The 13,558-nt window shown below is 35.4% G+C and overlaps 1 protein-coding gene across 4 annotated transcripts in view; it reads right to left on the reverse strand.

The window, feature by feature from the left end:
* Xrn1 (5'-3' exoribonuclease 1) overlaps window positions 1-13,558 on the reverse strand; it is a 114,816-nt gene that overhangs the window by 39,143 nt on the left and 62,115 nt on the right. For 2 of the 4 annotated variants that reach the window (XM_040269907.2, XM_078043445.1), the window contains exons 25-30: window positions 13,101-13,247; window positions 9,048-9,137; window positions 8,531-8,666; window positions 4,076-4,132; window positions 3,839-3,971; window positions 2,178-2,204 (exon numbers count right to left, since the gene is read on the reverse strand). In XM_040269907.2, coding sequence (XP_040125841.1) covers window positions 2,178-2,204; window positions 3,839-3,971; window positions 4,076-4,132; window positions 8,531-8,666; window positions 9,048-9,137; window positions 13,101-13,247 — 590 coding nt within the window. Of the gene's footprint in view, window positions 1-2,177; window positions 2,205-3,838; window positions 3,972-4,075; window positions 4,133-8,530; window positions 8,667-9,047; window positions 9,138-11,789; window positions 12,690-13,100; window positions 13,248-13,558 lie in introns of those variants that run through there. The other 2 variants (XM_005328037.5, XM_078043446.1) reach the window with 2 other exon arrangements.

Consider the following 13,558-nt stretch of genomic DNA (forward strand, 5'->3'; position numbering starts at 1 on the left):
TCTGCCACATATCTTCTGTGGTAAAATATCTGTTCAGCTATTCTCTTTTTTTAAATTTTGAATTGTTTATTACTCAGTTGTAAAAATTACATATTATAAACACAAGAATTTTGTTGGATTTACAGTTTGCTAATATTTTCTTTGTATGTGGCTTGTCTTTTCATTTCTGTAATAATGTCTTTTTTTTTTTTTGGTACCGGGGATTGAACCTAGGTCCTGTGCATGCTAGGAAAGTGGTTCACAACTAGTTACATCCCCAGCCCTTTTAATTTTGAGATAAGGTTTTGCAAAGTTGTCTGGCAGGCCTTGAGTTTGTGATCTTTCTGTCTCTGTCTCCCAAGTTGCTGGGATTACAGAATTGTGCTACCATATCTGGTATGTAGCAGTGTCTTTGAAGAGAAAACATCTTTTATTTTCATGAAATCCAAATGATCAATGTTTTCTATTTCCGGCTTTCTATGTGCTATTTAAGATATCTTTAACAAACTCTGTTATTAATATTTTTTTTCTTAGAAGTTTTTGTAATTTTACCTCTTACATAAGTCTCTGATTAATTTTAACTAATTTCTATAGAAGGTATAAGGTGTATTTAATTTCTTCACTATAAAACAATTGACCATAAACGTATAGGTCTGTTTCTGGAGTCTAATTCTATTCCACTAATCTACACACAGTCTGTTTTTATACCAATCTACACTGTTTTCCACTATTCAAGCTTTATACACTTTGCAATCAGGTAGTATAAATTCTTCAATTTTGTCATTTTTTCAAATTGATCTGACTAGTCCAGAGTCTTTGGATCCTATATAGGTTTTAAAAATCATCTTGTTGATTTCTGCAAAATAGGCTAATAAGCACACCTGTAATTTCAGCTTCTGAGGAAGCTAGCTAAGGCAAGAGGATCAAAAGTTCAAAGCCAGCCTTGGCGATTTAGTAAGACTCTGTGTTAAAACAAAATAAAAGCCAGGCAGGTAGTGAACACCTATAATCCCAGCAGCGCAGGGGAGGCTGAGACAGGAGGATGGTAAGTTCAAAGCTAGCCTCAGCAACAGAGAGGCGCTTAGCAACTCAGTGAGACTGTCTCTAAATAAAATACAAAAAAAGGCTGGGGATGTGGCTCCATGATCAAGTGACCTTGAGTTCAATCCCTGGTACCCCCCGAAAACAACAAAACAAAACAAAACAAAACAACCAAAACAACAACAAAAATAAATAAAAACAAAAGCAAAAAGGGCTAATAATGTAGCTTAGTATTAAACTACCTGCCTAGCATGTGTGAGGCCTTGGGTACCAACAACAACAAAAAAAGATGAAAACAATGTAATTAATTTCTTGCTGAATTCTGGTCCTGCTTTCCTTTGTTACAAGTAAGCATAGTGCTGTGTCAGGGCTCATTTCAAATAGAGTTTTTCTTCTGAAAATAATTAGGATGAAAATACAATATAAAAGAATCACTGATCAATGTTACTTAATGAACTGCCCTATTTTACTTCGTGTTATTTCAAGTATAGTAAAAAGTACTGCACTTTGGGAGTTGCTTGTCTAAGATATTCATGTTGGTTGATTTCATCTGTGAACTTAGGCTGTGGTGTCCAGCTGTTCGGTTAAACACTCATGTAGATGTTGCTGTGAAACTATTTTTAAGCTGTGACTAACATTCAAGTTAGCAGACTTTGAGCAAAGTAGATTACTCTTCATAACCTGTGTGGGTCTCATCTGATTAGCTGAAAATCGTAAGAGAAGATTTGGGATCCCCCAAAGGAAGAAATCTATCTCCAGATTCAAGCAAAATCAGCTCTTGCTGGAATTTACAGCTTGTAATTTTGGAGTTGCCAGTCTCCATAGCTACATAAGCCAATTCCTTAAAATCAATCAATCAGTCAGTTGCTCTTCATTCAACCAGTTTTATATCTGTGGAGAAGACTACACAATATCTGCCACCATATGACCCAGCAGTACCACTCCTTAGTATTTATCCTAAAAAAATTACAGTGATACATGCCTGCCCATATTTATAGGAGCACAATTTCACCCTAGCCAAACTATGAAGCAGCCTAGGTGTCCATCAACAGATGAACGGATAAAGAAAATGTAGTATGGGCTGGGGATGTGGCTCAAGCGGTAGCGCGCTCGCCTGGCATGCGTGCAGCCCGGGTTCGATCCTCAGCACCACATACCAACAAAGATGTTGTGTCCACCGAGAACTAAAAAAAAAAATAAATATTAAAAAAAAAAAGAAAATGTAGTATGTATACATAATGAAGTTTTATTCAGCCATAAAGAAAAATGAAATTATGTCATTTGCAAGAAAATAGATGGAACTTGAGACCATTAAATTAAGCAAACTAAGCCAAATTACAGCTCTTCCACTTATTGATGTATATAGAAGCAAATTGTTTACTCTCTCAGGTAAGGAAATAATATCCATCTGTCAGGTGGTTGTGAAGGTTGAGTACAAAATATTTAAGTATGTGGCATCTGTTGATACTGAATATGCCTGTGGCCTGCCTATTCTTCCTTTTGGGATGGTGAGACCAAGTGGTTGAGTGCCTGGGACATGGAGAGACAGTGCTGCAAAGCATCCTGATCCCTGGACACCTGATTTGCTGTTTCAGGTTGGGGCTATTTTTGGAATCTGCTCCATAAAGTTGTTCACTCCAGGTATCTCTTTGGGACACATTTAGAACCTTAGATGCTTTTTCCTTTTTTTTTTCTTTTCTTCCTTTATTTCTCTCCTCCACTCCCCACTCCCCAGTACTTGATATTGTACCCAGGGGCATGCTACCCTGAGCTACATTCCCAGCCCTTTTTATTTTTTAACTTTGACATTGGGTCTTACAAAATTACACAGGCTGGCCTCAAACTTGTGATCCTTTTGCTTCAGTCTCCTAAGTCATTGGGATTATGGGTGTGTACCATCCCCCACATCTCTTTTTTAAATTTTTGGTTAAAACACACAACATAGGGCTCAGTGGTAGAGCAAGTACTTAGAATGCACAGTGTCCTAGGTTAAATCTCTAGCATCAAAACAAAACAATATAAAAACATAAAATTTACCATCTTAGCCCTTTTAAAGTATACAGTAGAGTAATGCTAACTATATGCACATTATTGTTCAACAGAGTGATAGGTCTGTTTTATATAATTTAATTATAGATATAAAATTTAGATTAATATACAAATTTAATTCCCAATCTTCAAATGTAAATAATACGATGTTTGTTTATTTCTTCACAGAATCCTAAATATTACAATGGAAATTAAAGTAAAGCTCTGAGCAAGATTAGACAAAAGTTTAAAGCCTGGGTACAGTGCCTGTAATCCCATTAGCTTGGGACTACCGAGGCAGGAGGATTAAGAGTTCAAAGCCAGCCTCAGCAATTTAGAGAGATCCTGTCTCTAAATAAAATATGAAAAAGGGTTGGGATGAGGCTCAGTGGTTAAGTGGTCCTGGGTTCAATTCCCAGTACCAAAAAAAAAAAAAAAAGTTTGAAGAAGAGTTATGAAAATTTCCTCTAGTTTTATAAAAACATATGTTTACCCTAAAGATCTTATATAATTTCAGTGTGATAAATATAAACCAGTAAAATTTGACAGTCCCATCTCAACTTCCCCCTCTTTTAATTATGTCTTAGATGATTACACAGGCAAAAATAAGAGGGAATTTTCTCTGACAAATACAATGTAGAAGGAAAAAAAATTTCACAAAAGCTACAACATAAAAGGATTTTTTTCCTGATATATACATTTTTCTGCTTAGATATGAAAAACACACAAATTTGTGCTTTATTTTACTATATAAGTATAGCTAAAGACTTATCAAGTATTGAGACATTACCTCCTTTGATTCCTATGATGGTGCCCCGAAGGCCAACTGGAACCGAAAAATTCTCTCTCACATTTACAACACGGTCAAAGAGACGAAATTCTGCATCCCGATCAGGAATGACTCCATGTTGCTGTTCTAAAGGCTGAAAAGGAGAGAGCCATTAATTCTCATTAAAAGTTTCTCTAATATATTGAAAACATTTTTAAAGCAAAAGTAACTAGTTTGAATTCTTTGATAGGAACTTACTCTGTATAGCAAATGTGGCTTCACTGTCACTCGTACTTTCTTATTATTCTTTCTTTGCTGAGGAAAGAAAAAAAACTTTATGTGTAAAATTGTAAAAGCAGAATTCACTACTTCAACATATCTAAAGTTTACAGAACCAAAAATAAAAAACAAAACAAAAAGGCTTATAAAGCCAAATGAAATGATTAATTTTAAGAACATCTAAAGTTCTGCAGCTACGGTTAAGTGGGAATAAAATAAACATTTATAAAATGCTTATAAACCTAAATTCTTATTTAAAAAAATTTTAATGTAAATTGTTTTTGAAATATGACATAGAAAAATGCAAAGTTGTAAGTGTAGTCAGAAGAATTTTTTTCTTTAATACATCTGTGTGTATCCACACTTGATCCGAGCAGTACTTTTCCTTAAGCATAAGAAACCCTCTCCAGCCCCTCCTACTTACTAGCCTTCCCCAAGTAAACTTTTTTTTTTTTTTTTTTTTAAAGAGAGAATGAGAGAGAGGGGGACAGAGAGATTGAGAATTTTTTTAATATTTATTTTTTTTTTAGTTCTCGGCGGACACAACATCTTCGTTTGTATGTGGTGCTGAGGATCGAACCCGGGCCGCACGCATGCCAGGCGAGCGCGCTACCGCTTGAGCCACATCCCTAGCCCCCCCCCCAAGTAAACTTACTGCTAACACAAAAGATTAGATTTGCCTATTTTGAACTTTATATATAAAAGTACTATCTTATGGCTTTTTTCCTCTTTCAAAAGAATTATAGGAAATAGCCAGCAAAGATTTTTATAGAAGAAAGAAAGGTATAAAGTATTATCTGTGAGAACATCATGGGTTGTGTGGTATTTTTAAAAATTAAGCTTGAGTTCATTTGACAAAACCTTTGTCTTTTGATCTATTGTGAAATTTGATGTCTGAATGTTTGGGATATCTACAGAATGCTGGAAGAAGAGTTTTTCCTGTTCTTTTTTACTTGTTACTTCTGTGAACTCACACTTTCAGCATTAGCTGCCTTCCATCTATGGGAAGGCAATAATTTTACGTGTTCTAGCTAATCAGACAGTGGAAATAATTTCTATTGATTGCATTACATAAAATACTAGGTTGTTAAAATAGAGAGTACTAACCTCATTGAAAAAATGTCAGCAGTTCTATCTTTAGATTTCTCTTTAGAACATCACTTTTGCAAATAAGGGCAAAAGGACATCAAACAACAATAAACTATAGAGTTCATGTGTTCACATACTGTTAAGTGCTCAATCCTTTAAACAGTGTCTATTTTATTATGAGGCATTTTATGTTTTCTTTCAGTAAATATTTGTTAAGTTATATTTATGTGCCACGTAATCATTAATCAAAGTGCTAGGAATAAAGCAGTGAAATGATTGTTTACTCTAGTTAAGAAAGATGTAACAGAAACAAAATGGGGGCTAGGGATGTTGTTCAGCTCCCCTGGGAATGTTGAACCCATTGGAGTTCTGCCTTTTTATTTTTATCTTGGGATAGGGTGTTGCTAAATTGTCCAGGCTGGTCTTAAACTTGCAATCCTTTTATATAGGCCTTCCAAATCACTGGGATTATAGGCATGTGCCACTTGGCCTGTATGTTTGAAAACTGAAGGCAAAAAGCATTAAAAAAAAAAAAAAGGAGCAGGGAAGAGAGATAGGCAATATGGGGAGATAATGCAATTTTAATAAGGTGAATAATAAAGGCCATATTGATAAGGTGTCTATGTACTCAGCCCATAGCAGGATTAACAGACTGCAACAAGTGGAATATCAGAAGAATTTAAAGGAACCGAAAAAAGAAAAAGATACTAGAACTGTGCCTGGACTACTGCATTGGAAAAAACAACCCAAAAGCTCTAATATATACCTAGGCATTGTTATACCATAGCTCTCACCAGAGGATGTGATTATCAAACTTCATTTGTTAGGCAAATGAACACACTAGGTAATTTCCACAATATGCTCCATTCTATAGGTATTGGATGAAGAATTTGGGGACTACTCAAAATGTGATCATTTTTAGAAATGCAGAATCTTGGGCTTGGGGTGTCGCTCAAAGGTGGAATACTGCCTCACATGTGCAAGGCCCTGAGTTCTGTCCCTAGTGTTGTAGAAAAGAAAAAGAAAAACAAAACAAACTCTCAAGCCTCACCCTAGGCTTACGGAGCCAGAACCAGTATTTTAATAAGATGCTACTATAATTTATTTGTACTTTAAAGTTTAAGAAGCACTGCTCTAAGGTGGAATCCAGAGCTTTCTTAAAAAGCTCTCCCAGTAGCTGGGTATGTAGTACACGCCTATAATCCCAGCTACTCAGGAAGCCGAGGCAGGAGGATCACAAGTTTCAGGCCACTTTGGACAATGCAGTGAGGGTCTATCTTGAAATAAAATAGAAATAAAAATAAAATAAAGGGCTGGAATGTAGCTCATTGGTAGAGAACCTCTGGGTTCAATTTTCAGAACCATAAAACAAAACAAACAAACAAAAAAAATCAAACCTCTTCTTTAAACCCTCCAAAACAAAACCAAGAAACAATGCTGAAGAAATATATTTTATTCTATATTGAGACAATTAAAAGGTAATAACAGCTGAATATCAATGACCTTTCAAAAATTAAACTCCTGGGACAGAAGGTAAAGCTTAGTTGTGGAGCACATGCCTAGCATGCATGAGGCCTTGGGTGTGATCTCCAGTATACATCCCTAAACCCCCTTTAAATTCTTTGCGCTGAGCCTTATAATTTCCCCCCAAGAGGAAAAAAAATATATATATAGTGGTGATTTTCTAGACCATAATCACAGAAAATTCAAGTAATAATAATTATAATAGTAGCTAATCATTATTAGGCATCAATACTAGCTAAGCATTATTAAAAGGTTAAAAACTTTTTTTTTCCCTGAATTAGGGGTTGGACACAGGCTTCCTGCATAAGTACTCTACCACAGAGTAGACCCCAGTCCAAGGTTGAGTAAATATAAATTATAAATCAAAAGAGGGATTCAAACAGAGAGTGGAGGAGATAGGTTGAGTACAGTTCTTAATTCTACTAGTGCAAAAAAGAGAGTGTTATGTTATAATCATTTTAATAAAAAAGTAAATTTGTGAAAAATAAAGTTTCTAAAAAGCAATAATATCAATTCATTTTTATTTATTTTTTAAAACTTGTTGTTGTTGTTGTTCTCGCAGATGGACAGCATTCCTTTGTTTCATTTTTATGCAGTGCCAAGGACTAAACCCAGGGCCTCATACATGCTAGGCAAGTGCCACTGAGCTATAGCCTCAGCCCCCCATTTTCTTTTTGTAATATATTTTTAAAATATATATTTTTTAGTTCTGGATGAACCTTATTTATTTATTTATTTATATGAGGTGCTGAGAATCAAACCAAGTGCCTCACACATGCTAGGCAAGTGCTCTTCTACTGAGTCATCACCCCAGCCCAATCAATCCATTTTCTATTGTACTATGGTAGAAGAGTAAAGTACATAAAATACATAAGTCTACTACAGAAGCTTGTTGCTCTGAAAAGCAAAATATAAGAAAAAGAAGAGAGAGAAAGTAGGATTTCAAAAATTCTTACTAACTGAATGAACTTGAGTGACAAAAGTGCATTTTGTTTTATTTTTTTACTTATTTTTGTACTGGGAATTGACCCAGGGGTCTCTATCACAAAACTACATACCCAGCTTTTTGTATTTTTTATTTTGAGACAAAGTTTCCCTAAATTACCAGACAAGACCTTGAACTTGTGATCCTACCAAGTCAGTGGGATTACAGGCATGTACCAGCCTGCTTAACTCTGAAAGCACATTTTATTTACTTGTTTATTTATTTTGGAGGTTGAACCCAGGGGTGCTTAACCACCAAGCCACATCCCCAATCCCCTGCTGAGTTTTTAAGTTTTGAGACAGGGTCTCACTAAATTGCTTAGGGCCTCCTTAAAGTGCTGAATTTGAATTTGCAATCCTCCTGCCTCTGCTTCCCAAGCTATTGGGATTAAGGCATGCACTACCATGCCCAACTCAAAAGTACATTTTACTTGTAATTTTATAAAAGTTAATTAAGTAAATTATTTTCTACAAACACATGAATTGTACCTTGAAAGAACGTAGTTATTAGAATAGATAGAAATGGGGATTAACCTTATTTCTCAATCATAAACTTTCTATCATGAGTTTCAAAATATTAATTCTTAAAGCTAGAAACACTATAAAGAAATAAAATTTAAATGCTATTGCTTTTGTATATTAAAGTATATCTGTTGAGATGAACTTACTCATGTCATTGAAAATGGTCAGGATGCTTTTTAAAATCATAGGATTATTTTAATTAGAATCATTGAGTATTGATATTAGTTGGTAGAAAAAACTTAATAATTTGTAAAATAATACACACTACATTTAACTTAAAATCTCATCAATAATTTTGTTATTCAAAGCTGATACCTTGCACTTTTCAACTTCTTCCTCGATTTTCTCGACAATAGCTGCATCCAGAATTTGTAAATCACACGAAGAACGAGACAAAGTACTGACAGGATGTCCTTTTAGCCAAGTAATAATTTCTTGAACTTTCTCTGCACTATAGTAACAACAAAAAACCAAAATATTTTCCACATTTATTAAGACTTTGAGAGCTTATATTAGAGAGCTGATATAAACTTTCTGAGAATTGTGGCAAATTTATATAATTAATAATTAGTGAAATTAACTAAGTCTAATTATAAATCTAACATAAAATGGACATGCTATCTCTCAATAATAAAGAATACAGAAAAAAATCAGTTTAAAATTATTCACTGACATCAACAAAATAAAATTTCTAATGAGCTGTTAAAGGAAAAATGAAACAATACCAAACACAACAAAAAGTAACATGAGACTTTTTGATAAACTAGATGCATTCTTCAAGGAAACCATTAAATTGAATTATGCGTCAATAAATACCATAAATCTTGCTTACCCATTCTCATTTTCTCCAGGCCAAATGTCATCTTCATAGAACACATCCTCTTGGCTATTTTTGGCTATATAACTAAATAGTTCTGGTGCTCTAGTCAAACAAACAAGAAACAATATTGCTGTAAAAACACATATGGCTCATTTCACATAAATTTCCAGGAAATAATTTTAGATCCTGAGGGGGACATGTAACATTACCGAAGAAATATTACAGTATTATTAAAGGACACTTTTAATAAGGAATAGAGACTGAATGATTTGAAAACCTTATACCTTTTAAAAACTCCCACTGGCTGAGGGAGAAATCCCTAGACTTATAAAATACTTCAATGATGACTCCAATTCTTTGACTACAGTGATAGGAGATAAATGAACAAAAATAATATTTATAAGCTCATTTTCTAATGTTTTCAACAAAGCTGGACCACTCTACAATACAGCAGACCAAAATGGATTAATAGTTTCTTCTGATATTCCTCAAAACTCCATTTGTTTCTGAATAGTGCAGGACTTTCTGGTATATAAAAGCAGACTGAACACGTGACAGTAAAGTATAAAGAAGTCCATACATCTAGAAACACAAAGACAGAAGCAGAGTATCTGATAGCATGTAAGAATTGTTAATGAAATTTCAGAAGTTGGAAACTGGGTGGGAGAGTATTGTAGGTATTCTTAGATGGGAATAAGTTGAATCCTAAATTCCCAGTAGGGGAAGTCACCAATAAGCAATTTCAATCAATCATAAAAAGGGTTCAAGTGCTTTTTTCTTTATGTTTATAAAGTGGGCTTAAGGCAAGCATCCTCTATTCTCAAAGTCTCCCAGTTTGTGAATTGTTACTTTGTATGCATTTCTTTTGCTTGGTTAATTTCCAGAATACTAGCAGTCAATTTTGTCCCCCACATCCATATTGTGCAAGAAGTCCGGAGGATACCCTCGAGGCTTCTACAACAGAAAAACATAAAAACAATATAAGAAACAAGAACTATAGAACCCTGCAAAAACTCAGGTACACTTGAAGGTTATAGCATGAAGTAAGATTTGATAGGATTTTAGTTGATAGTCATGTATTGGTTACTTGCCTACCACCCCAACAGAAGACCTCATCAAACAGGGGATACCCTAACCTTAGGTACACCAGAACTCAGGGAGCTGGGAAGTGGTGAAGAGGTGCCATGATGAAAACGGGATTAATGAAAGCATAAATCCTATATGATGCATCACTAAGAAGTAGAATGTCTCTAGGAAGCCGACTCTGAGATGGAGATAAATATACAGGAAGTATATAGTAGAAAGTGCTTGTGGAATTAACATGTGTGGAAGGGTAAAGAGAGGAAGGAAGCAGAACTGGGCACAAGGAGAAACTAAGTTGTGATTCATTCTGCAAGAATTCCCTGGCCAACCTATAAAGATCTCAAATTTGCATGGCCTTTCAGACTTGTCCTGAATTGGAGTAATCAGGTTGCTTGGACCTTTATCCTGCCTTCTAGGTCAGGCACTAGATCTGTGGCTACTGTAGAAAGGGCTTGCAACTATAGGAATTCTTGAAGAGGGTTAGCAGCTGGGAGCCCTCAGCATCGTTACTGCTGTGAGGGGACCAGGCCATTCAATCCTGAAGAGAGATATGAGGGGGTGTATCACAGTAACCACTTGCTAGTGAGGCCTTTTCTCCAGTTTATTTCTAGAAAACTAGCAGTTAGTTTTGTACCCCACATCTATGGCACAAGGGAAAGGCTGAAGGATCTCTCTCTTGGAAAATTAGCCAAAGAGAAAAGAAATATATATGGAGTGATACCAGGAGGTCCTTTTTAGAAATAGCGAAGTCCTGTGTTATAAGCCCCACTCAAGTTCACTTTCAAAATCCTGAGGGAAAATGATCTCCAATCCAAACAAGCATAGAAGAAAAATAAAGACATTTCCTGGCATGCAAGCTTTCTCAAAAAGCTACTAGAGTTAAATGCTTCATCAAAATGGAGTCATAAAAAGAAAAGAATACAGTATAGGAGTCAGAAAAAAGAAGGCATCCTACACAGAGGAAGGTGAAGGGAAACTCTAGGATGACAGTAAAGGGAAATTCCAGAATGAGAGCTGTGCAACAGCCCTAGAGAGCAATCAGTGTGCCAATGAGGCAGGATGACGTAAGGTTCCAGAAAAAAGTCTTTAAAAAGAAAATGGAATTCAGAGATCCCCTGATCTGTTTGACAGTATTGAGTTTCAAAGCTATGGCACAGTTTAGGACTGAATTATTTATATAAATTTACATAATAAGCAAATAATAAAGCACCAGAGAAAATATGTATAAGAAAGGAATGTAATCATAATACTCCACAGGGTCCAGCTGTGAATATTTATTTTATCATAATCAAATAAATCTTAAATATAGATTTAACTAAAAAATGTGATAAAACTCTAACAAGAGGAGGAGTATGTCTGTGGGGATGTGAGGAAATGGGGAAGATCTAAAGCTCAATTAAAAGTATCTCAAAATAGATGAATGGCAGGTCATGGTGTCACACATCTATACTCCCAGCAACTCAGAGGAGGCTGAGGCAGCAGGATTGTAAGCTCAAAGCCAGCCTCAGCAATTTACTAAGGCCCTAGGCAACTTAGTAAGATTCTGTCTCAAAAGATAAAACAGGTTGGGGATGTGCCTCAGTGGTTAATTGCCCCCGGGAAAAATCCCTGTACCCAAACAAAAAACAAACAAGCAAAGAAAAATCAAATTAGATGAATGGGTATGTGAAGTTGAAAAAAAAAAAAAGATGTTTAAACATGGACCTTTTGATGCAATATGAAAGTAAATAGAAGAAACAATCTAAATTTTTGGATGGTAGTAGAGAATTAAGCCCCCATTCTCCATCAAAAAATATAGAATGTGTTGTGGGTATGGTGGTGCACACTTGTAATTCCAGCAACTCTGGAAGCAGAGGATTCCAAGTTTGAGGCCAGTCTCAGCAACTTAGTGAGGCCCTAAACAACTTAGTGAGACCTAGCTCAAAAAAACAAAACAAAACAATACAATAAAAAGGGCTGGGGATGTAGCTTAGTGGTTAAGCATCCTTAGGTTAAATCCCTGGGGGGCAAAAGAAAAGAAAAAAATATATATGTAAATAATGTGACTTTATTTGGAAACAAGGATTTTATAGAGGCAATCAAATTAAAGTGGAATTATTAGGGTGGGCTCTAATCCAATAAATAGGTGTCCTTATAAAGGGGGAAGTGTAGACACACATATAGGGAGAACGGTCACCTGATGATGGAGGATTGGAGAAATTTATCTACAAGCCCTATTGCCTTTAGAAGAACTACTGCTCTGTTGATATCTTGATTCAGGTCACCAGAACTGTGAGACAATAAGATCATGTTGTTTAAGACACTCAGTTTATGATACTTTGTTAGGGGAGTCCTAGAAATTCTCAAATATAAGAGCTCCTCGATAAGGTCAGAAACCAGGGGAACAATGGAAAGAACATTAAATTGTGAGAAGAGGGCATATTTCCTGTAAATCTTAGTCACTAAGTAACTCAGTTAACATTTACTAAAGGGCTGGGGATGTGGCTCAAGCAGTAGCTCGCCTGGCATGCGTGCGGCCCGGGTTCGATCCTCAGCACCACATACCAACAAAGATGTTGTGTCCGCCGAAAACTGAAAAATAAATATTGAAATTCTCTCTCTCTCTAATAATAAAAAAAAGACATTTACTAAAGAAAATGTTAACATGTTTACAAAAGGAATGTTAACACAAATGTGCTGCTGCATATTTTTCTAAAGAATTACTTCTAAAACTGGTATAAGGCAAGACAAAATAAATAGTATGTTCCTAAGTTTCTGGCTATCTATTGCAATTTTTTGTTTTGATACTGGCATTTGAACCCAGGGGAACCTTATGACTAGGCTACACCCCCCAGGCCTTTTTATTTATTTTGAAACAGCAGCTCGATAAGTTGCTGAGGTTAGCCTTGAACTTGTGATTCTGGAGCCTCAGCCTCCCTACATGCTGGGTTTATAAGTATGTGCCACTGTGCCCTGCCTAGTAGAATCTTGCCAGACACTTACCTCTCTAAGTACTCAGCAAGAAGTTGTTCTGCTGCAGATGAGTACATCCATTCACTTCCAACTTTCTTAGTATATCCAGGTACCTCTTCATTTTTTTTGTTGAATTTGAGATTTAAACCCACATTTGCTTTATGGTCTCCATGAGGACTAAATTTAAACCATACACACAAACACACATACAAATTTTAAAAACTTGTTCAAGCAGTGAAACGTTTTCCTTTCTACTCTGTTTTTATGTTCTGTATTTTAATTATGGTTATTTTCAATTAGCAGTAATTGAAAAACTAGAGGAAAGGCTTCAAAACCTAAATCAACAAATTATGTAAATAAATTATGTACTGATAGAGGATAATGAAATAAAATGCAAGGAAATTTATTATTGAGGTTCCACACACACCCTCTGATACCTTTTTTCAAGGTTCAATTTGTTAGCTGCTAAAAATAAAAGCTATCTTTCC

Source organism: Ictidomys tridecemlineatus, chromosome 3, assembly GCF_052094955.1.
Source record: "Ictidomys tridecemlineatus isolate mIctTri1 chromosome 3, mIctTri1.hap1, whole genome shotgun sequence".
Classification (NCBI taxonomy): domain Eukaryota; kingdom Metazoa; phylum Chordata; class Mammalia; order Rodentia; family Sciuridae; genus Ictidomys; species Ictidomys tridecemlineatus.